Here is a 24,148-nt window from a genome sequence, read left to right as displayed (position 1 = left end):
TCTTCATCTCTGAAGTGCAGGCCCACTGACAGGTGGATATACATGGAGAAAATTACTCAACAGCCTATTATTTTAAAGTGGTTTCAGCAGCTAGCAGCAAGAGACGTCCCCAGGAAGCCACAAGAGACAGGAAACCACCCTCCTTTCTTGGCTATTCCAAGCACACAGCACTATCATCTGGCTGAGGAAATGGCAACTGAAATCTAATCCCTCTCTCCCCAGAGTTTATGAATTGATTTTCCAAATGGTATTCCACAGTGGTGTTCATTAAGCATTCACTACCACCCAAGCTCAGGTCTAGTGGTCTTCAAAAGTAGCTTCAGTAACACAGGTGATACAGACCTAATAATCTGTAACAGGGAAGCTGAAGTTAGGCATGGGGAACCAAATCTTATCTTCTTTATGCTTTTATTTCTTCCTTTAGAGCAGTACGTTCTCAAATGGAGATGAGCATCAGCATCACCTGAAAAACCTTTTTATAAACCATATATGCCCATGGTCTCACTCTAAAGATTCTAATGATGTATGTCTGGGTGTGGCCAGGGATCTGTGTATCTTGAAAAAGTTCTCCAGGTAACACTAATATGCATCCCTGGTTAAGAACCACTGCCACGGATGATCTGTATGATATATTTTAACCCTACAATTCTGAAAAACATTCTAAGTAGGATCTGGGAATAGCTAGCTAGCTATTTCTATCAGAGAGAATAAGAGTAAGAGGCAGAGAGAGAGGCAGGGAGGCAGAAAGGGAGAGGGATGTAGAGAGGAAAAAAGGGAAAGCGAGGAAGACAGAGATGATTCTGGGCCAAGATTCTTGATTACTGCCCACTCTAGTGCAAGTACCTATTGGGTCCCACATGCACCCTAGGTTCTGACCATACTAAGCCATTCACAATTCCATAAATCACAGAGTCTCAATTTGCAGTGCTTGGCAAAATCACCCATAGAGCTTTGTCAAATTATATACAACTAGACTCCCATCCTTGAAGCTTCTAAGTCAATTGATTCTGCACTGGGACCCTGGACACATCTGTTAGAGGGATAAATCTCTGAAGTAAATCGAACAGCCTTGAAGATTCTCTTCCTCTAAAGACAGGTATCATTCAGAAACAACCAACGCCTCTTACACATTTATTCACCATCTTCTATGTGCCAGACACTTAAAAAAAACTATTTTATATAGATATAATTCACATACTGTAGAATTCATCCATTTTAAGTGTACGATTCAATAATTTCTAGTAACTTTACAGAATTGTGTAACTTCATGATATCTCTTGCATCATTTCCTTTATTTCGTTCCACTGCTACAACCCTGGCTGTGGTAAATCAGTTTTAGAATATTTTCATCCCCAGTAAGTGCCCTTATGCCCATATTCAGTTAATCCTAATTCCTACCCCCTGCCCCAGGCATCCACTAATCTAATTTTTGTCTCTATATATTTGCCTATTCTGGACATTTCATATAAATGGAATCATACAATGTGGTTTTTTTGTGACTAACTTCCTTCACTTAGCATAATATATTTGAGGCTCAGCCATGTTGTAGCATTATTCATAATTCACTCCTTTTAATGGCTGAAAAATATTGCATTGTATAGAATATTATATCACATTATACCACATCAGACATTGGAGCTGTTTTACTTTTTGACTATTATGAGTAATGCTGCTATGAACATTCAATGTAGAGGCTTTTGTGTGAACATACATTTTCAATTATCTTAGGTATATGCCTAGGAGTGGAAATGCTGGGTCATATTGTAACTCTATGTTAACTTATTGAGGAACTGACAAACTGTTTTACAAAACAGCTGAATCATTTTACATTTCCACTAGCAATGTATGAGAGTTTCCATTTCTCCACATCTCCACTTCTTATTGTCTTTTTCATTATAGCCAGTCTAGTGGGTGTGAAATGGTATCTCACTGTGGTTTTAATTTAAATTTCTGTAATGGATAATGATGTTGAACATGTTTTCATGTATTTATTTAGCCATTTGTGTATCTTCATTTGTGGTAAAATATCTGTTCATATCTTTTGCTCATTTTTTTGTTTGGTTTGTCTTATTATTACATTCCAAGAATCCTTTGTAAATTCCTTTGAATATAAGTTATTTACCAGATATATGTTTTCCAAAGATTTTCTCCTAGTCTGTTGCATTTCTTTTCATTTTTCAAGGTTTTCTTTTGAAGAAAAAAAAAAGTTTCTTTCCAAAATGGTTCATTTCTTTTTTAGACTATGTGTTTGGTGTCATATCTAATAAATCTTTGCTCTCCAAGATCTTAAGGATTTTCTATGTTTTCTTCTAAACATTTTATTGTTTTGGTACTTACATTTAAGCCTATGATCCATTTTGAGTTCATTTTTGGGGTATGGTCTCTAGTGAGTATCTAAGTTCATCTTTTTTGCACGTGGATATCCAATTTTCCCAACATCATTTATTGAACAGGGTATCTTTCCCCAACTAATCATCTTGGTACTTTTATCAAAAATCAATTGATTATAAATGTAAGAGTTTATTTTTGACATCTCAATCCTGTTCCATTGATCTATATGCCTGTCCTTATGCCAGAACCAAACTGTCTTGATAATAGTAGCTTCATACAAACTAGGTTTTCTTATTCCTGGATGTACCATGTTCTCTTTCATCTCCAGGCCTTTGCACTTGCTGTTCCTACTGCCTAAAACAGTCTTATCCTAGATAACTCTTACTTACTTTTTAGGTTTAAGCTCAGAAGATGCTTTGTCAAGAACATGTTCCTTGATTTCAAAAGTCATGGTCAGGTACTCCTCCTTAGTGCTCTAGATCATCCTATGATTAACCCTACCATTGCTTTATGAAATTGTATTATATGTGCCTGTTCACTTGTCTGTATGCTCCACAATGGCAGGAATCCCCTCTAATCTGTTCAACAGCTGCATCTCCATTGTTTTGTACAGTGCATAATACACAGGAGATGATCAATAAACATTTGTTGAAGAAATGATAAGCTGATTCTGCTTCTAGTAATGGAAGCAAAAGTAATTTGGGCTAAATTTCCCGCTTAAAAAAACACAAGAAAATTGGGGCAAGATATAAACGATATATGTTTGAAGATATCTGAGATCTAACTAAGTAATGCAATACTATAAAGCCAAAATGCCGGATAAAAAGAAAACTGAGAGAGGCTGTTTTTCTCCTAAGGTCATTGGCTGATATAGTAGAGTCAGCTGAGAGAAAGAGAGAGAGAGGAACTTCTGACAGACTCATGAAGCTACAAGAACAAAAATTGGAATTGAGGACCCTTCAAAGAGGGAGAACTCCCAAGGGAAAAAAAAAACCAAGCTTTGGGTTTCAACTTAGAAAGCATAAATACTAAAAGGAAGGGTAAGTCAACCTTCACTTGGATTGAAGGGCAGCTTTAAATTATCTCAGTCTCATATTGAATTAAGGAGATGTGAGATTGCTAGTGTCTCTAACCACGTGCCATAAGTGAGTATAAATCCTTTCTAGATAAAGATAAAAATAACTGAGGTCTCAAACCATCTCTACTATAATCTTTCATATATAGTGTCTACCATTCAATCAAAACTAACCAGGAGAAAGGTAAAGTGATAAAAAATTAAGACAAACAATAGACAATAGAAACATACCCTCAATGACTGAAATAATGAGTAATCAAATGAAGATTTTCACATAATTATGGCCAGTATGTTAAAAGATATTTTGGCAGAGTTTGGCAGAGAACCAAACACTATTTTATAAAAAGAACCAAATGAAAATTCTAAAAATAAAAAACATGACAAATAATATTAAGAACTCAATGAGTGAGTTTAAAGGGAGTTTAGACAAAGCTGAAGACAGAATTAATGAATTGGAAGTTCATTCAGGAAAATATCCAGAATGTAAGATTATAAAAATATGCATCCATGTGTTCTAGGATGCCTGTGACTTCATGTTTTACATGTAAGTCTTTGTTCCATCTGGAATTTATTTTGGTATAAGAGGTGAGATAAGGATACAGTTTTACTTGTCTTTTTTTTAAACCCCCAAAATGGCAAGTCAGTAAATCCCAATACCACTTATTGAATTAATCTACCTTTCATGGGAGTCCTTTAAATAGAAACTTCTCCATGCACATTTTAAATGGTCCAGTTGATACAAGTTCTATATATGGTTTATAAAATTCCTATTTAAAACATAGTTCCAGAAATAGCTATATGATTGCAGACAGTTATTTAACCCCTCTGTGTCTGTTTCTCCACATGTAAAAATAGAGACACGGCAGTATCTACCTTGCATTGTTCCTGTGGAGATTTTTTGAAAATAAAGTATGTAGATGCAACTGTCTCAAAAAAAAAGAAAAAAGAAAAAAAAGAAAATACCCAGAATGAAGTATATAGAGAAAAAAAGGATAGAATACAGAGAAAAGTATGTAACAGACACAAAGGATGCTGAGAAAATGTCTAAAACAGGTTTTCTATGGTCTGAATGTTTGTGTTCCCCCCAAAATTCATATGTTGAAATATCATCACCAATGTGATGGTATTTGATGAGGCTTTTAGGGGGCAATTAAATAATGAGGGCAGAGCCCTTGCAAGTGAGATTAATGTCCTTATAAAATAGGTCCAAGGAAGTGCATTTATCCCTTCCACCACGTGAGGATACAGCAAGAGTGTGTCATTCTATGGATCAAGAAGAAGGCACTCACCAAACACCAAATCTGCTGGGCATATTCATGGATTGGAAAACTGAATACCGTAAAATGGTGAGTTCCCTCTAAATTGATTTTTAGATGCAATGCAATCCCAACAAAAATCTCTGCACGTTTCTTTTTTGTGGAACATGACAAGCTGATTCTAAATGCAAAGGGCCAAGAATATCCAAGATACTTTTAAATAAGAGGAACAGGTGAAAGGAGTTGCTTTACCAGGTAATAATAAAGTCGAGTGATTAAGATTGTGGTAGCGATATAATGACAAAGAGACCAACAGAATAGAATAAACAGTTCAGAAACAATCTTGCACATATACAGGCACCTGATTTATGACAAAGGTGATGCTGTAGAGGACTGGGGGAAAGACAGTCCTTATAATTAATGGTACTGGATCAGTTGGATATCTATATTTTAAAAAATGAAGCTTAGTTTCTGTATCTTAGCATACACAAAAATCGACTTCAAGTGGAGTATAGACCTAAATGTAAATGTCAAAAACATAAAGCTTCTAGAAGATAATATGGGAGAGTATCTACAATTTCAAGGTAAGAAAATATTTCTTAAATGGGACACAGAAAACACTACCCATAAAGGAAAATACTAAAAAATTAAACACATTAAAATTAAAAACTTCTGTTCATCAAAGGATACCACAAAGAAAGGTAAATCACAGATTTGGGAATGGCTTACAACATAAAAAATACAAAAATAGTTCATATTCAGAGTATATAAAGAATTCATACAAATCTATAAGAAAAGGACAGACAAATTAATAGAAAAATGGGCAAAAAACTTGTATAGGCACTTCACAGAAGATATGCAAATGCATAATAAACATGAAAAGGAGCACAACCTCATCAGTCTTCTGAGAAATGCCAATTACAATCAACAGATATCACTACAAAGCCACCCACCAGAATGGCTATGGTTAAAAAGACTGGCAATACCAAGTGTTAGTAAGAATATGAAACAACTGAAATTCTCATACATTGCTGGTGAAAATGTAAATTGATACAATGACTTAGAAAAACTGTCATTATCAATAATGCCAAAAATATGCATCCCCCATGACCCAGCAACTCCAATCTATACAAGCAATAGAAATTCAAGCATATGTAACCAAAAGACATGTACAATAATATTCACAACATCAGCATCCATAATAGCCCCAGACTGGAAACAATCCACAAATTCATTAAAAATAGAGTAAATAAACTGTGGTATATTCAAGCAATGAAATAATATACAAAAATACAAATAAATGGCTGGGCATGGTTGTTCACATCTGTAATCCCATCACTTTGGTACACTGAGGTGGGAGTATTGCTTGAGGCCAGAAGTTCAAGACCAGCCTGGGCAACATAGAGAGATCCTGTCTCTACAAAAAAATTAAAAATAAGCCAGGCATGGGGGCATGTGCCTGTGGTCCCAGCTACTCAAAAAGCTGAGGTTGGAAGATCGCTTGTGCCTGGGAGGTCATGGCTGCAGTGAGCTGTGATCATGCCACTGCACTCCAACCTGGGTGACAGAGCAAGACTCTGTCTCACACACAAAAAAAATACAAATAAAAAACTACAGCCACATGCAACAACCTGAATGGATGTCACAAAAACAGTATTGAGCAAAAAACACCAGATCCAAAAGAATACACAGTTTGATTTCATTCATATAAAGTTCAAAATGAACAAAACTAATAAACTAATCCAACTAGCACTATGTCAGGCACTATGGAGAAAGATAAAAAAACTAATCTATGATGTCAGAACTTGAGAGAGTAAGGAGGATATAGTGATAACAATAGGGTATAAGTAGGAGTTGTGGCATATAGTAATGTTCTATTTCTTGACCTGGGTGCTGGTGACGTGAGTATACTCACTTTGTAATGATTCATCAAATTGTACAAACATGATTTATACTTTTCTGTGTGTGAGTTATACTTCAATAGAAAAGATTTTTAATAAAAGAAAGAAACGAAATGAAAAGCTAAGTCCTGAGTATTTACAGAGGAGTCAGATAAAATGGTCCTCTACAGGCAAGGTGGTTTCTCTTGGTAATGTTCTTGAGAATTAAATGGCTTCAGAGGTTCTTCACTTTAAAGAGATCTTCTCTATAAGGTAGTTACAGATAAATTACAGATTATTTTTTCACAAGATCTAAGATAGAAAGAAAGATATGAGACCTAAAAGCAAATAAAACAAAACATCAAACGATATATTACAGGAAGCTTTTTACACCATTTTAGAGAGAAGGTGTGAAACTGGGAGACTGACCACGTGGTTAAGGCTCTTCTCCATTTCACTTTCTAATTATTCTAGAAATCAGTGAAACATTTCCAGTGGAACTATTTACTCACCTAAGCATAGCTGACAGGTCACAGGCTTAGCAAGACCTGAGGAAAACAGGCCTGTTATAGAAACAGAAAATGTCTTTGTTTTATATAAACACCTCCAAAGTCCCAAATAATATTCAACTCAACAAGTATTTGAGTACAGTAACTGTAACTAGCACTGTGTCAGGCATTATGGAGAAAGACAAAAATGAAGGCAGATTTCTAAGGAGCTCTAATGTAAAGACATAAAATGTATTTGAAAACAAGAGCAATAACAACTAAAGAATGATTCTAAGACAGGATACGATGGGTGGGTTGCAGCAGAGTTAGTGAGAGAGAAAATGCTATGGGAATAATGAAGCAAGTTGATCAAAAGTTCTGTATTTAAACCCACAGTAAAGGTATTTTATCTAGATCCCACCTCCCTAAAAAAAAAAAAAAAAAAATCCTTGGATTTATTCATTGTGCTCACCTTGAATCACCTCAAATGATTCCTAGTTATGTTCTTGATCGAAGAGCCTTAACACAGGTAATGTCAACTCTGGATACACTAATGGTCTATCTAGTTATGTCAAGCAATGTTTTGTAGAACTTTAAGGTTGACATCTGTGACATCACTTCAAATAATTAGGAACATACTCCAAATAGCCCTAACAGTTCTAAGTAAATCTGTATTGATCTACCCATAATTTTGACTATTACTTGAGACAATGAGTTGAATAAGATACTACCTTTATTTGCCTCCTCTTGAAAATAATTTTTCAAACATTAAAAGGTGTCTAATACTTAACATTGTGTCTGGCACAGCAGGCTTTCTATTTATTGAACTGGATTGTTACGTTACACCAATATATTAATCATATTCATCTCGCTCATGGTTTGGTAGACTTTGATCATATTCCTCCTTCAACCTCTTTCTATCCAGACTGAAAACCCAACTAGAAAATCCCTTCATCCTTTTGATCAATTTAATGGGGTTTTTGAGAACTTTTATCAGCTGTTAGGCTTTTCTTGAGGAGCAGCCACCAGAATTTCCTGTCTGATTGTAGAAGCCAATCTGCTTTTGATCTTGTACATGGAAAAAATAAGTGTTTTGTAAGTGTTTTGTTTTGTTGTTTTTGACACCCTTCCTGATGATACCCACTACATTCTTGGCCTTTGAGGACCACAATCACAACTGGCGCAACACCTCCACAGAATGATCAACAGTGATTTTTAGTTTTTTACTCTGACAATCATATTACTATATATTGTCCTAATTCAGACACAAATAAGATATCCCTTGCTCTGGAGATAATCTCCACCAACTATCCAGACAAATCTCAGCTACTTGGTTGCTCCAGCTGAAGGAGATGATTGATTACGGAAGGTCTGATGTGACTCTCTCACTTTATCATCAGCAAGTGTGTCCCCACTGGGGAGACTTCTCTAACATTTCACATGGAGAACTGTGCTGATCTCTCTCCTCTGTATCCTACCTGCCCTAACTTCCTTGTGTGCCCTGCTTAAAAAGTTTTTAAATTGAGAGATGATATACATACATCTACAGTGATTTCCAGGTCCCTTTCTTGGGTCATAACTGAGAGCCCAGAGCCCATCATCTCATAAGTATGGATAGGTTTACTTTTGCCTGCCTGCATGAAGTGTCTCTGACTGTTCTGCCCACTTGGTCTCATGAGAGCTTCCTGCAGTTTACTCTCATCAGCTTGCCTTCACTCCTTACAGATAAACTGGTAAGAAACCTGAATGTACTGCCCGTTGAAGGGTGTATATTTCTATCTTTCTTCCTCTCCATCCCAGATTTGCTGTAACAGCAGTTGTTTGTGTTTAAAAACTAAAATATAAAAATATGACCTACGTGGCCAAATCCCACAAGGCTGTTTACTTCCTTATTTACCGAATCAGAATCTGTCAGCACAATGTAGAATTCTGAGTGTCAGCAGATACTGAAAATTAAATGTCCCTGTAAAGCCAGCAGAGGGTGCACCAGGGCACTAGAAATTTTACCCAAGCTTGTAGCAGTATTAATTTAATACCCAATCAACTTTTTTAAAAAGTTATTTTTGTATACTAAAACTAATATACAAGATAAGATAAACTTAAGTTGAACAACTTAAAATAAACAAGTTGAATTTGGGCTAAAATTCCTTCAAAGTATACTCCAAATCTGAAAGTGAAGTTCAGGAAGAATAAGGAATACATGGTTAAACTTACTGTGGTCAAAATACAGGTAGAGTAGAACAAAATGATGCAGATCTGAGCCCTCTACTTTGCAAAAGTTCTAATATGGCGCTCCATCTTGCTCCCTCGCAAAAGGTCCCAGGAGGTAGTTGGGGGAATGGGCACCCAACTAGGAGTTAAGAGAGTAACTATCATCCCAGTTTTGACTCTAGTTATGTGACCTTGGGCAAGTCACTTTCCCTTTAGGGCCTATGTTTCCCAAGGGAATCAAACGAAATGGACTCATATAAGCCCTTCATAACTCTAGGAAACTGATTCCAATTGATGTCAACAAATGTAAAGAGCTAGTATCCTTGCTTCTATTGCTCAAAAATATTAAAACAGAAAGAATAAAGGACAGAAGATAGGAAGCTGTGTTTAAATCTAGACAGAACTATTTTAGTGCCACACAAAGGGCAGGTAACTAAATGCCATTATACACCTGTAAGAGTTTCATGCCATCACAGAAACCTTACAGTACAGCTGTTCTGCTAATCCTCAGTCTATAAAAATGGCTCTGTCCATCCTGAATGCCAAAAAGTATTGGCCAACATTTGATTAAAGAAGTTTAATTCTTTCATCTTTTCACAGAATATCAATGTTCAGCTGCTAAATACTTCTACTGGGCATTGGGGTGTGGGGGGAGTGGCAGCAGATAAATAAAGGAGTCAGAATCCTAGTTAATTATCGTTTAGCTACAATGTTTAAAGTTTCAAGTATGAGAAGCATGTCTGCTGATTATCTTCTTTGATAAGCTGTTATATAAATTGGAATGTGCTAGTAAGACATTTTAAGGCTCAGGGCAACTTTACAATGCACATCTTTTTTTTTTTTTTTTAAGTATCAGTCCTAACATTACAGTATTATCATGAATGTGATGTCTCTATCAAGCGTACCACTTTAGATGGGAGGTCAAAGTGGCACAAATAATGTTTACAGAGTTGTGACAATGACTCTGGATGTGGCAGTAAATATAGAAGGCTTGGGTCCCTCACCTCAAGGAACTTATTTGTACAACTTGCTCTCTTCCCTAAGAGGTACAATTTTACTATTATTCTTTAGCCACCTCAAAAGGATCCTTGGATGCTTCTCCTAAGTTTCACATATGGCAACCACGACAATATTTACGTTAAGTGAACGAAATTTACTGGAATAAAGAGCTAGAAAGAATAGAATAGAAAACAAACACCAAAGCTAATAGTTCGCTTATTAGGGCACAAACACCATAAAGATTGCAAAAACAAACAAAACTGCTCTTGGGGAACTAGTCCTGAGTAATTATTCCATTGGCAGATTCCTGTTCTCAAGCTAGCAGTAGTAAAAGCGCTTCCCACCCACCCTTCCCACCGCACACCTACCCCGCTTAAGAATCAGAACCGGCATGCAAAGGGTGAGTTTTATTTCCATAGATTTTTTAAATTGCTGTTCAGAAGTTGTCTAGCAAGACGGCATATTTCTACCAGAATTCCTCAGGGGCGCTGATCCTCACTAGAACGCCGAGGACAATCAGTCTCAAATTGCAGGTAAGTGTGAACAAGCCCACGTTCTGGTCAGCGCACAAGGACCCGCGCTGAAAATGCGGTTAAAAGTTGTTTCAACGGGCGGGCGTGGAACAGTTATTACAGCTGTTTACAGCTCCAACTCCAAAGGGGAGCCTGCTGGTTCTGGCATCAGCTCTAGACACGAAAAAACAAGCACCGCGGTCTCGCAGAGAACCTCATCACGAGCAGAAGGGCCAAGCCGTTAGTCGGCCGGGGGGCAGCGCAGGCACCTCCTCGACGGGAGCGTCGCCAACTTTTCTCCAGGCAGCCCGCAGCCAGGGGCCGCGGGCGCGCGCTAGACTTTCCAAGTCAAGGGGACCCCAGGGAGTCTGGATTAGCTGGGCCAGGGACCGAAGACAACCTGCCCTGGGCAACCTCTCCCTTGCTCGCCTGGTCTCTCCCTGGTCCTGCCCTCTAAATTGGCTCCAGATTGCAGAGTGCTCCCAGGCCCCTGTGGCGGAGGGCCCTCGCCCTACCCGCGAGGGGAGGGGGCCGCCGCCGCCCCTACTAGGTGACTCACCTGGTGCCCGTCCTGGGAGTCAGAGGGGAGTGCGGCTTCTCCCGGTTCCAATGGCTGCTGCTTAGGTGACGGCTGCCCAAGGCGACTGGTGATGGGGCTGTCAGGGTCGAGGCCACTGAGGCTGCTTAGGGTGCCAGAGGTGCCAGGGGTGCCCGAGCCGCCAAGGCGGGACTCGGCTCCACGTTCCCGCAGCAACTCCGAGCGCAACTCTAGGTAGCAGCACAACGTCAGCAGGTGGAGGGCCAGCGAGAGGCCAAAGAAACCCAGGAAGAGCAGGCAGCTGTTCCCTTCGCCCGCCCGGGCAGGGGCCCCGCGACACCCGCAGCCCTGGCTCCCTCGCTCCCGTGGCGCTGCTGCAGGCAGGAGTTCCCTGCGCTCCACCTCCGGGTAGCCCATGGCCTCCGGAGACACCCACTCTCTTGAGGCCCGGGAGCCGCTGCGTCTGCCTCAGCCGTTCACGACCTCTGACAGGCGGCTACTGTCCTGCCATCGGCTGGGGGCTGCAGGGACCCGTTCCTGCGCGACGGTGGCTGGGCGGGACGGAGCAGGGAGCAGCCGCATGTGCAGCTCCACTCCGAGGGGTGGGAAAGGGAGGAGGAGAGGCGGGAGAGAGGGGAGGCTCGGCCCGCCGAGGGAATGAAGGAGGAGGTCCCGGCCGACCCCGCCCCATCCCTCAAGCGGCTGCCGGGATGCCCAACCACGGGGCCGCCAAGCCTTGGCGCCCCGCCCCGTGCCGTTCCAGCCGGGCCTCCAGCCGCGGGGCGGGGCCTGGGGGCGTGAGGGTTCGCCTCTGCCTGGCCGCCCCACCCAGCTCTTCCCGCTTGCCCCGTCCCAGTTGGTGAGTGGCGCTGTCGTTCATCCCTGGGCTCCGCCCCAGTTTAACCCTATAGCGCCAGTACGGGGAGGAAAGGAGGGGGAGGCTAAGAATTTGGGAACCTTGGAAAGAAAGTAGAGCAAAGAAAAGGAGGCAGAAACTAGCATTAATAGAAATGTTTGCAATTAACTGCAGTTGTTAATAACATCATCCAGTACTTATCTGTTGCTTCCAATCTTCAAAGCGTTTAACAGACGTTAAACTAATTAAAACAGCTCTGGGTTTGGAATGAAACCATGCCTGCTGTGTTTGCAATTCAATGGCTCGCCCGAAGAAAAGGAGACCCAGGAGCCTGGGAACTATGGGAATGGGTGGGACTCAAGCAGCCTCACTCCTGGAGTGACTCTGAAGGCTCAATCTAAGTAACAGAGAAGCCGCCCCATGCCAAGCGGAACTGAAATGATGTTGTCCCATGAAGGGTAAAACAGTCTCCTACGATTTCTTGATATATTAATTAATTCAACAAATATCTATCGATCCCTGTACAATGCAGAAAATGCTGTATGAGAGCATCCACAGCCAAAATAGATTTCTTCCACTGCAGCAGTTTTGACTGGAGAACATATGCCTTCAGTGAGTAGACAGGGAAACCGAGGGCCAGAATGAAGTGGATTTGTACAAGTGTGGTCCACAGAATGGCCAGACACTACTGGCATCTTTATTTACAGGCAACTGTTCTGGCCTCTCCACCCCTCCCATCCTTCTCCTGGAGTACTCCCTGGGGGAAGTTCAACAAGTCAGCCAAATGTTCCAGATGTACACTGCTGCAACTGCAGCATCTTCAACAGCTGCACCAATCAGACACGGGTTCAGATAAAAAAAAAAGTGGCAAATGGCAGAACAATAGACCCTGAAATGAAGGATGGAAAGGATTAGTTAAATCAAGAGTCACAATTGACAAGAGTTACTAGTCTGAGATTATAGAAAGCGAAATGACCATAGCAGGGGAACCATGTATGCTTCATAGTCACTATGCACTCTCATTTTGTGTTATTGAGTAATGAATAATTAACAATTTTATTGACTTGCAGCAGGCATCTTGAGTGTCATCATGGAGGCTCAGCAATGCCGGGAGCACTTATGTGTAGGCCTAAGACCTAGGCTGGTGGAAGAGAAGAAAAACGTAGATAGAAATAGAAAAGAAGACAAAATAAGAGAAATAAAACACAAAACCAAAAGCATCTGCTGGCAGGTCAGTCCAGAGAGCACAGAGGTCATAAGCCTTAAATATATTAGCCACAGACAACTTTTCTCTGTACACTTTGTGAATGGTCTCAGTGCTTCAAAAACATCTTTGTGTCCTCTCTTTAACCCCTACCCATGAAATATAAAGTTCACAAAGAATATCATCATCCTAGAGCTAAGGGGAAAAAAGGTGTTTAACAGCTGCTCTCAAGTCCTGCTTGTCCAGTCCAGGAATTCTAGATGCTAGGAAAACTGCCAGGCTGATTTACTTTAATTATCACAGCCCGGGATTATTGGAAAGAATGCTAGACCAGGAGTCAGGAGACTTCATCCTACCACTAGGTTGCTGGGTCCCTCTGAGCAAGTCACTGTGCTTTTTCAGGGCCTTAGTTTCTCCAGCAGTAAAATGAGGAGTTCGAACTTTAACAGCCTTTACACTGTGTTTTATCTGTGTTGTCATTGGCCATGTTGACTTTCTTGCATACACAGTTTAAACAGGCTGCCCTTTCTTCCTCTAAAATGAAAAGGAAACAAATGACAGCCATCTCCTGGTGGTGATGGTGATGCTCAGGGGCCACACTGGTCTCACCTTACCATGTTCTACCAGGCTTGACTGAGACTCTGGATTACACCATTGCCCTCAGAAGCCCTGAGGGTTGCATTTGACCTGGGACCTCTCTTTGCTTCCCCAGAGAGAGAACATGTGTCATCATATGCAGTAGAAATGTTGGAATGGGGCAATCCAGAGAGGAATGTATGTGGTTATTTTTGTGTTTTAAAGTTTTGCTTCAGTTAGCTTCTATGCTTCCATACGTATCCTGTCCCCTAAAGCACAGGTCTCAATGACAGCCTGCAGGCCACATCCAGCAAACAGATGTGGTGTGTTTGGTGCAGTATCGACTAAACCTTTCAATTAAAAAAAAAAAAAAAAAAAGCAATTGTCAGCTATTGGAACTCTGGACATTTCACATTTTTTAAAAATCCAGATTTCCTGCTTTTCTGTTAAAAAACCAGAAGACCTGATAACTCTGGATTCACATTCCCATGTGGCTGCACTCAGCTAGAACTGTCTCTTTGAAACAAGCATGAACAATCAAGTTCCACAGCCATCACCACCTCTTTCTTCTATCCTTCAATACTGTCCTTGTCACTCATTCACCTTACCTCTTTGATCCCATGTACTATGGAAGACAAGATATAAGCTCCTTAACATGACCTCTAATCTGTCTCTCCAACATTATCTTCCACCATTTTACAAGGAAGTCATGCTTGCACACTACTAAATTTGCTGACACTTCTCACACCACCGTGCCTTTGAACAAGCTAGTTTCTTTGTCAAGATTGCCCCTACCTTGGAAATTTCTTCAAGAATCAATTCACATGTTCTCTCTTGTATGGCCCCACAACTCACTCCAACCAGACTTCCTTTATGCTTTCATTGCACCCTGAGCATACTTCGATGATATCACTTACCACACTGCATTTTGAATGTTTCACATGGATTTCTTACCACTAAACTATGAGCTCCTTGATGGTAAGAATTGTGTCCTTTCTATTTTGGTATTTCTAATCCCTAGCATAGCACCTACCACATAGTAGGCACCAATATTGTTTTATTTTGATATTTCTAATACCTAGCATGGCACCTACCACATAGTAGGCACCAATATTGTTTGTCAAATGAATAAGACATGAAGTCACTCATGGTAACTTAGACTACCTAGAATTCCAAAAAGGGAACTGGTCCAAGGGATGCCTGTCCGTACCACTTATGAAACATTTCCTGGGTGAAGAGCTACATGATACATTATGAAAAGTTACAAAGGAAATAGAACCAAATGAAAATTGTGAAATTATCCTCTTACTTATGCTGCTATGGGAGTTGTGGATAATCCAGAAAAATAAATAATCCAGAAATTCAAATATAGTTGGTTTGTAATATTTCACTGACCTGTCTGTCTCATCAAGTTTCCCTTCCTACTTTTGTTTGTCTGGCCCTAAAAAATAATATAGCTGGGCGTGGTGGCTCATGCCTGTAATCTCAACACTTTGGGAGGCTGAGATGGGCAGATCACCTGAGGTCAGGAGTTCCAGATCAGCCTTGCCAACATGGTGAAAACCCATCTCTACTAAAAATACAAAAATTAGCTGGATATGGTGGTGGGCACTTGTAATCCCAGCTACTCAGGAGGCTAAGGCAGGAGAATCGCTTGAACCAGAGAGGAGGAGGTTGCGGTGAGCTGAGATCGTGCCATTGCACTCCAGCCTGGGTGACAAAAGTGAAACTCTATCTCAAAAAATAAAATAAAATAAAATAAAATAAAACAATATTAGTTGACAACCCCCAAATAATAAAGATCCAAAATATGTTGTCAACCCCTGAATACCCACCAATTGAGTAGAATATGCTAAGGAGTTAGGCAAGGACTGGTTTTAAATACCTCTTAGCTCTGGTTAATCCACAGAATAAATAATTGACATAGAGATCAGGTGACTCTCTGACCTACTTAGCGATAAGCAGATAGTTGGAAGGAACACGAACTTTGGACTTAGATCCTGGTTTGAATCCCACCTTATTCACTTATAAGCTATGTGACTTAGGACAAGTGATTTTTGCTTCTCTTACAGAGCGTCAGTTTTCTTATCTGCAAAATGGAGATGACAGTATATATTTTGGAAGACAGCTGTACTTAAACAGGATGTGTAGGAAAGGGAAGGCTTTCCTCTATCCTCAAATGGTTTGGTAACTGAGTCTGTGAAATAAATTGACAGCAGGCAGATTAATAGGAGAAAATATATTAACTTAGTCTATTTTGTGTTGCTATAAAGGAACACCTGAGACTGGGTAATTTATAAAGAAAAAAAGGTTATTTGGCTCATGATTCTGATGTCTGGGAAAAGTTTAGGACTGAACATTTGATGAGGACTTCAGGCTGCTTTCGCTCATGGCAGAAGGTGAAGGAGAGCTAGCATGTGCAGAGATCACATGCGGAGAGAGGAAGCAAGAGAGATGGGGTGGGGGCAGGCTCTTTTTAAAAGCCAGTTCTGGGGGGAACTAACAGAGCAAAAATGCATTCATCCCCAGGGAGGGCATTAATCTATTCACAAGGAATCTGCTCTCATAACTAACACACTTCCCATTAGGCACCACCTCTGACATTGGGGATCAAATTTCAACATGAGATTTGGTAGGGACAACAAACCACATCCAAACTATGGCAGGCATACACATTTTTTTACATGCATGGGGACATCACATGAACAAAAAGTGAATGCCCAACCCAGTGAGATCCAGAAGCTTATAGACCCTCTTCATAGGGAAGAGGGGAGGGGGGCAGTAGGCCTCTAGGAGGAATAAATGATTTTGGGGAAAGATAAATGGGACCTCAGAAGAATAGGTGACACCCTGTGATAAAGTTCGTCTGGGCATGATGTCAACCTCCAGTCTCCTCTCTTGTAATGTGGGTTTAATCTTCCCTGGTTGATGAGATTTCCAGGGAGGGGATTCATAACAATTGAGTTCCTTTTGGAGGATCTGTCTTTAGACAGAAAAGGAAAGTTCAGAAATCCCTCCCCGAATTTGCTATTCCCCAAATGCCCTCAGTTTGAAGTCCAAAGTGGCATATTATGGGGTGGCACTTTCTCAACTCCTTCAGACGCTATCACTGTGTGGCATATAATAAATGCACAGTAAATGTTAGTCCCTATTATGTAGGAGACTTCCATCAAAAAAGGATGAGAGGAAAAACATGTAGCAGTACTCAAGGACATGGCAGAAATGTAGAAAAGCATCTGCATAATTTGCCTTCACTAAGTCCCTGGCCCTGCTTCTGCATACTTAAAATTTGAGATAGGACCTATATGTTCTCACTAACTTCCCCTGACTTGTTGCTTTTATATTCAACTTGATCCTCTCCATTTTCACTTAACTGTCTAATAGACATCTCAAACTCAACGTGACCAAAAACAAACCTCTTCTCCCCCAAAATGTACTTATCCCTTGGTCTTCTGCATCTCAGCAAATGGCAACGCCAACCTCCCATCGGACAAGCCCAAAACTATGAGATCATCCTTGAACGATTTCTTGAACACTCCACATCAAATCTGTTAGTGAGTTCTGTCAGTTCTGCCTTTAAAATATACCTAGAACCCGACCACTTCTCACCACCTTCCTGTCATCATCCTAGTACAAACCCCAGTGCTCTCTCACCTAGATTACTATAAATATATACAGGGTCTCCATGCTTTTGTCCTGGCCATCCTACAGTCTATTCCCTACCCTGTAGTCAGAGACATTCTGTGAAAATGTTAAGTCAGAGTCTATCCCTCTTATGCTCCATATCCTCCAATGGTTCTCCATCTCTCTCAAAGTTCTTATCTTGGCCTACAAGGCCCTACATGAGCTGATTGCTGTTTGCCTCCCTGGGTTGTAATCTACCTCTGTTTTCCTTGTTCACTCTGCTCCAGTCATGTTGGGCTCTTGGTTGTTCCTTGAACCTGCAAAGAATGCTCCTACTTAAGGGTCTTCTTACCTGTATTTCCTCCTGCCTGAAATGCTATTCTCCCAGACAGCCACATGGCTTCTCCCTTACTTCCTCCAGGACTCTTCTTAGATGTCACCTTATCAGAGAACCTTTCCTTGGCCAATTTCCTATCAACCTATCATTCTCTGTCCCCTTATTTTGCTGTATTTTTCTTCTTAGCACATATTATATATTTATTTGTTTATTGTATGACTCTTCTGCAGCCACAACTAGAATATCAGTTCTACAAGATCAGAGATTTTTGTCTGATTTTGTTCACTGCTTTGTCTACAGGACCAAGAATAGTGCCTGACACATAATAGGCTCTCAATAAATGTTTGTTGATGGGATGAATGAATTCCATCCCTAGTAGAGTAAGAAGAAGGAGAAAGAAGGACTGGTGAGATGTGTTACTGGATAGGCTAGGCCTTTTCTTTTAGCATAGTAAAGTAGGAAAGGACAGCTGTCTCATTTTGCATGAGGCAATTCTCCCAGAGAAAAAGATACTCAGGGTCACAAAGCTAACTACAAGAGGAGAGAAGGAAGGAAAGGAACATTGGTTGAAGATTTATCTTTGATGTGCCAGTCTTTCTTATTAACTTCTGTGTGAGTTTAGTATTTTCCATGTTTCACTGATGAGGAAACCAAGGCTCAGGGAGGTTAAATGACTGGCCCAAATTCAAAAGCAACTAAGTGGCAGAGTCTGAATTTGAATCCAGGTCTGACTGGCTCAAAGATACCATGCTCCATGTTCTCAACCTTACCTCCCAGCTGATAACAGGTAGTATCAGCTTCATAGAGCTAGACACACAGAAATTGTGAGATTTCTGGAGTGGCAGAGTGATAAACTGGCTGCAAGTCAGAGTTTCTTCTCCCTCCTGCCTGGCTGCTACTGACACCACCATTTTGCCCTAACTCCAAGGCCACTGAGTATACTATAATTAGATGAAGGTGTCTAAATCTGGATCCTATCAGGTCATTCTTCTGCACAGTAATCCCACTGACTTCAGAACAGTATCCTAACATCCAAGGTCCTCCAATCTGGCCCCACACTACCTTTCCAGCTGTGCCACTGCTAGGTCTCCACAAACCTCTGCGTCTGCATAACGTTGGCTCTCATTGTGCAGGAACAAATGTGTACATTCCTGTCTCTTTGCCTCTTGCTGACATTATTCCACTTCCCCTTTCCAATTTCCTTTCCCTTCCCCTTTGCCTATTTGAAATTGGCCCATTCTTCAAGGCCCAGCTCAAGTTCCCTTCCTGACCCTGCCTGCCCACAGTGCCCTCCACCAGGACACCCTGCCCGTACAATACAGCTGGCACTGAGAGTATGCCACTCACAATTGCTAATTCTTCCCCCATTCTGTGTGAGGGTCTAATTTTTCCAGCTTATAGCCAGCACTCCTCAAAGGACAAGTCTTTGTCTTAGCCCCTACAGAATCTACCTCAAGCCATTGCTTACCAAATCTTTGTTAATGGATTGGCGACTCTGTAGAGATGAATTTTAAGCAGCAGTTTGAAGGCAGAAGGGGTCTAGGTTTGATGGAGAGAAGACAGCTGCTTTAGGTGGAAAGCAAAGTAAAATAAAATGCTGAGCACATTTATATAAGCGAGGCTGTCAGGAGTATTTAGGAAAAAAATTAAACATATACTGAAGAAGGGGGAAGAAAAGCAGACCTCTTACTTGCTGTGAGAAATGACTATGGCCATGACTGGCATAGAAATGTTTGCAGAAATTCATGAAGCAATAATAAGGAGATAGAAATTCTTCTTGCTACAGGGAGCAAAATGGCACAATATTAACATGGAATATTCATTTTTGCAATAAAGTCTTTGGCTACTCATGGGTGGCCGAGCATATGGGGAGGCTCTCACTTCATGAGAGGAATTTTTCATTCAAAAATAGAAAATCCTGTTGCTGGCAGAATGTCATTTGCATCTGTGTCCCCTGCAATGTGTGTCAGCACCACCATTCGGGCCACCAAGTAGCCTAGAAACACATACTGCACTACATATTCCACAGAGCCATGCCACATGTCACATCAGGACCACGGTGGAGATTGCAGATTCAGTTCTGGCAAAGTAGGACTTTAAGAGAATCACTGGAATTGTTTTTTGCAGGTTCTCACATCCTCCAAACAACTATGTGTGGTAGGTAGAGTGGCCATTTGACATCATTCAATGGGAGGAAACTGAAGCTCAGAGAGGTGACTACTTGAATGACTTATCCAAGGTTACACAGTCAGTGTACCTGACTCAGCCTAGGGTTCTTTTTCTTACTAAACCTGTCATATTTACTCATTACACTTATATTTGCCTGCTCCATCTGGCCAAAGAGCTTATTGTGCCCACAATCTGCATTTCTTTGTCATGAGAATTAGAGAACAGATCTTAGGGATCTGAGCCCTGGAGAGTGAGGCTCTCTAGGATCCAATCTTGGTTCTGTGATAAGCAACCTGTGACAGGGCTTGGAAAAATCTAGGGTTATAATAACTTTCCCAAAATGACTCCAGCTGCCCACAACTAGATTACATTGAGGTAATACACTTAACTTTGGATATTTTATATAGCATATCAATTCAGTAAGCATTCATAGAGTATCTGCTATGTGCCAGGCACCAGTCCAAGTGCTGGGAATACATCAGTGGACAAAACAAATAATTAATACAATTAATGTACAATAAGAATATTTTTATTTGAAAAATAGGGACTCTATTTCACAAATTCAGTATAATGGCAAAGCTTTTAAATGGCCTTGTCCCTCCTCCCACTACACCTCTGAGCTGGACCAGATTCACAGGCACACTCTTATAAGCTGGGAAATGCCGTGTCCTAACAGTTTTAGAGTCTTCAAACATTGCACGAAAAATGTGAATCACCCCAATTCAAAAGCTTTCCTTTAAACAACTCAGAAAACTAGCAGTCCTGGGCTAAGAAATGCTAAATTAACAGCCTATTGGAATTTAAGCACACTTCTAAGCTGCTTAACACTTGATGAGTAAAAACCCAGGAATGGACTCTACAGGGTAACAGTCTGGCTCCTGGAAGGATAGGAATCATGGAAGCCTAGGTCCAAGGTGAACAGTTGGTGTATGAAGATGAGCTCCAAGTTGATCTTGAGTCTTATGGTATCAATGTGTGTGTGTGTGTATATATATATATATAAAAAAAATATAAAATATATATATAAATATATATACTCTATTAATAAATAATGATGCTAGAATTAGAATGAGTAAAAGAAAGTATGGTAGAATTTGTAAAATATAAAATGTTATGCAAATTTAAGATATTAAGATAATAGCTACCTTATACTGAGTACCTACTATGTGCCAGGCACTATGTTTGGCAAAGTTACATATGTTTATCTCATTTGATCTTCAGGAACAACCTTACAAGGTAAATTGCTCATTTTCCTACATGTAAAAAAAGAGACAGGCCCAGAGAAAAGTGAAGTACTGTGTCTGATGTCCCCCAGCTAGTAGATGTAGTGCTAAGATTCAAATCCAAATCTGTCCTGATTGAAAAGCCCACATTTTGTTCATTATGCCATGATGAACAATTTATTTTGCATACTCAGAAACCTAAGGAATAAGGAGTTTTCTGTAATTTTAAAGTTAGAATCTAATAGATACTAGATGGCGGTACTTTTTCCTCATTCCAATATGATCTTACAGTCCAATGGGAAGGTATGATACTGCAGCCAAGCAAAATTAGATCTCGAAAAATCACAAAACTGAATCAGAAAATTGCAGCAGTAGAAAATGGAGACCCAAGAAATTACGTGAGGTAGAGCCAAGGAGAAAATAGTGGGGTACCTGCTAGCAGACGGGGTTTGCAAAGTGCTACTACAAAATAACAGTTTCAGTAAAAAATTCCCAGAGGGTTTTATATTGATTCTTTCACTTGCCCATTCATTACTTCATTTATACATCCATCCACTTCTCAAAGAGTTTTTTGAGCACTGACTATAGGCACTCACAGCTCACAGAACTTCAGTGAACTGTGTGAACTAATGAATGAATACCCAGGAGGCCAAATCCAGCATGTCATAGACCTACAGCAGTCTTGACCACTATCTTAACCCTTTTTATCATACAAGTTCAGTTCAGTCAGCTTAGGGATTTTGTTTTCCTATTGTGACCTATCTTCGATTAACACTGGGAATACAGACTTTGCTTGACTGAAATGTGCTTTGCAGCAGTGGCTACTGAAGAATAAGCTTCCACAAACTGACTCCTTTGTGAAAAGACTAGAAACTAAGCTTTCTGTAGCAACAGAAAGCAGGACCCACAGAATCAGGAGTTGAGACACCAAGCCCATGCCTGCGGGAAAGAAGTTGCCCTTAGGAATGTGCCAAATTGCTTACTGTAGCGTTGTAGTATAGTTTGAAGTCAGGTAGCGTGATGCCTCCAGCTTTGTTCTTTTGGCTTAGGATTGACTTGGCGATGCGGGCTCTTTTTTGGTTCCATATGAACTTTAAAGTAGTTTTTTCCAATTCTGTGAAGAAAGTCATTGGTAGCTTGATGGGGATGGCATTCAATCTATAAATTACCTTGGGCAGTATGGCCATTTTCACGATATTGATTCTTCCTACCCATGAGCATGGAATGTTCTTCCATTTGTTTGTATCCTCTTTTGTTTCATTGAGCAGTGGTTTGTAGTTCTCCTTCAAGAGGTCCTTCACGTCCCTTGTAAGTTGGATTCCTAGGTATTTTATTCTCTTTGAAGCAATTGTGAATGGGAGCTCACTCATGATTTGGCTCTCTGTGTGTCTGTTATTGGTGTATAAGAATGCTTGTGATTTTTGTACATTGATTTTGTATCCTGAGACTTTGTTGAAGTTGCTTATCAGCTTAAGGAGATTTTGGGCTGAGACAATGGGGTTTTCTAGATATACAATCATGTCATCTGCAAACAGGGACAATTTGACTTCCTCTTTTCCTAATTGAATACCCTTTATTTCCTTCTCCTGCCTAATTGCCCTGGCCAGAACTTTCAACACTATGTTGAATAGGAGTGGTGAGAGAGGGCATCCCTGTCTTGTGCCAGTTTTCAAAGGGAATGCTTCCAGTTTTTGCCCATTCAGTATTATATTGGCTGTGGGTTTGTCATAGATAACTCTTATTATTTTGAGATACGTCCCATCAATACTTAATTTATTGAGAGTTTTTACCACGGTACTGGTACCAAAAAAGAGATACAGATCAATGGAACAGAACAGAGCCCTCAGAAATAGTGCCGCATATCTACAACTATCTGATCTTTGACAAACCTGAGAAAAACAAGCAATGGGGAAAGGATTCCCTATTTAATAAATGGTGCTGGGAAAACTGGCTAGCCATATGGAGAAAGCTGAAACTGGATTTCTTCCTTGCACCTTATACAAAAATTAATTCAAGATGGATTAAAGACTTAAACGTTAGACCTAAAACCATAAAAACCCTAGAAGAAAACCTAGGCATTACCATTCAGGACATAGGCATGGGCAAGGACTTCATGTCTAAAACACCAAAAGCAATGGCAACAAAAGCCAAAATTGACAAATGGGATCTAATTAAACTCAAGAGCTTCTGCACAGCAAAAGAAACTACCATCAGAGTGAACAGGCAACCTACAAAATGGGAGAAAATTTTTGCAACCTACTCATCTGACAAAGGGCTAATATCCAGAATCTACAATGAACTCAAACAAATTTACAAGAAAAAAACAAATAACCCCATCAAAAAATGGGCAAAGGACATGAACAGACACTTCTCAAAAGAAGACATTTATATAGCCAAAAAACACATGAAAAAATGCTCACCATCACTGGCCATCAGAGAAATGCAAATCAAAACCACAATGAGATACCATCTCACACCAGTTAGAATGGCAATCATTAAAAAGTCAGGAAACAACAGGTGCTAGAGAGGATGTGGAGAAATAGGAACACTTTTACACTGTTGGTGGGACTGTAAACTAGTTCAACCATTGTGGAAGTCAGTGTGGCAATTCCTCAGGGATCTAGAACTAGAAATACCATTTGACCCAGCCATCCCATTACTGGGTATATACCCAAAGGACTATAAATCATGCTGCTATAAAGACACATGCACACGTATGTTTATTGCGGCACTATTCACAATAGCAAAGACTTGAAACCAACCCAAATGTCCAACAACGATAGACTGGATTAAGAAAATGTGGCACATATACACCATGGAATACTATGCAGCCATAAAAAATGATGAGTTCATGTCCTTTGTAGGGACA

The 24,148-nt window shown here is 40.4% G+C and overlaps 1 protein-coding gene across 8 annotated transcripts in view; it reads right to left on the bottom strand.

Annotated features, from left to right (window-relative positions):
* Positions 1 to 11,927, bottom strand: part of EDA (ectodysplasin A) — a 413,821-nt gene extending 401,894 nt beyond the window's left edge. For all 8 annotated transcript variants that reach the window (XM_063660140.1, XM_054472649.2, XM_063660142.1 and 5 more), the window contains exon 1: positions 11,312 to 11,927. In XM_063660140.1, coding sequence (XP_063516210.1) covers positions 11,312 to 11,707 — 396 coding nt within the window. In that variant the 5' untranslated portion in view covers positions 11,708 to 11,927. The remainder of the gene's footprint in view (positions 1 to 11,311) is intronic.
* Positions 11,928 to 24,148: the final 12,221 nt, after the last annotated feature.

This window comes from Pongo pygmaeus, chromosome X (genome assembly GCF_028885625.2).
Source record: "Pongo pygmaeus isolate AG05252 chromosome X, NHGRI_mPonPyg2-v2.0_pri, whole genome shotgun sequence".
Taxonomy (NCBI): Eukaryota; Metazoa; Chordata; class Mammalia; order Primates; family Hominidae; genus Pongo; species Pongo pygmaeus.
This window is presented reverse-complemented; position numbering and strand designations above follow the sequence as displayed.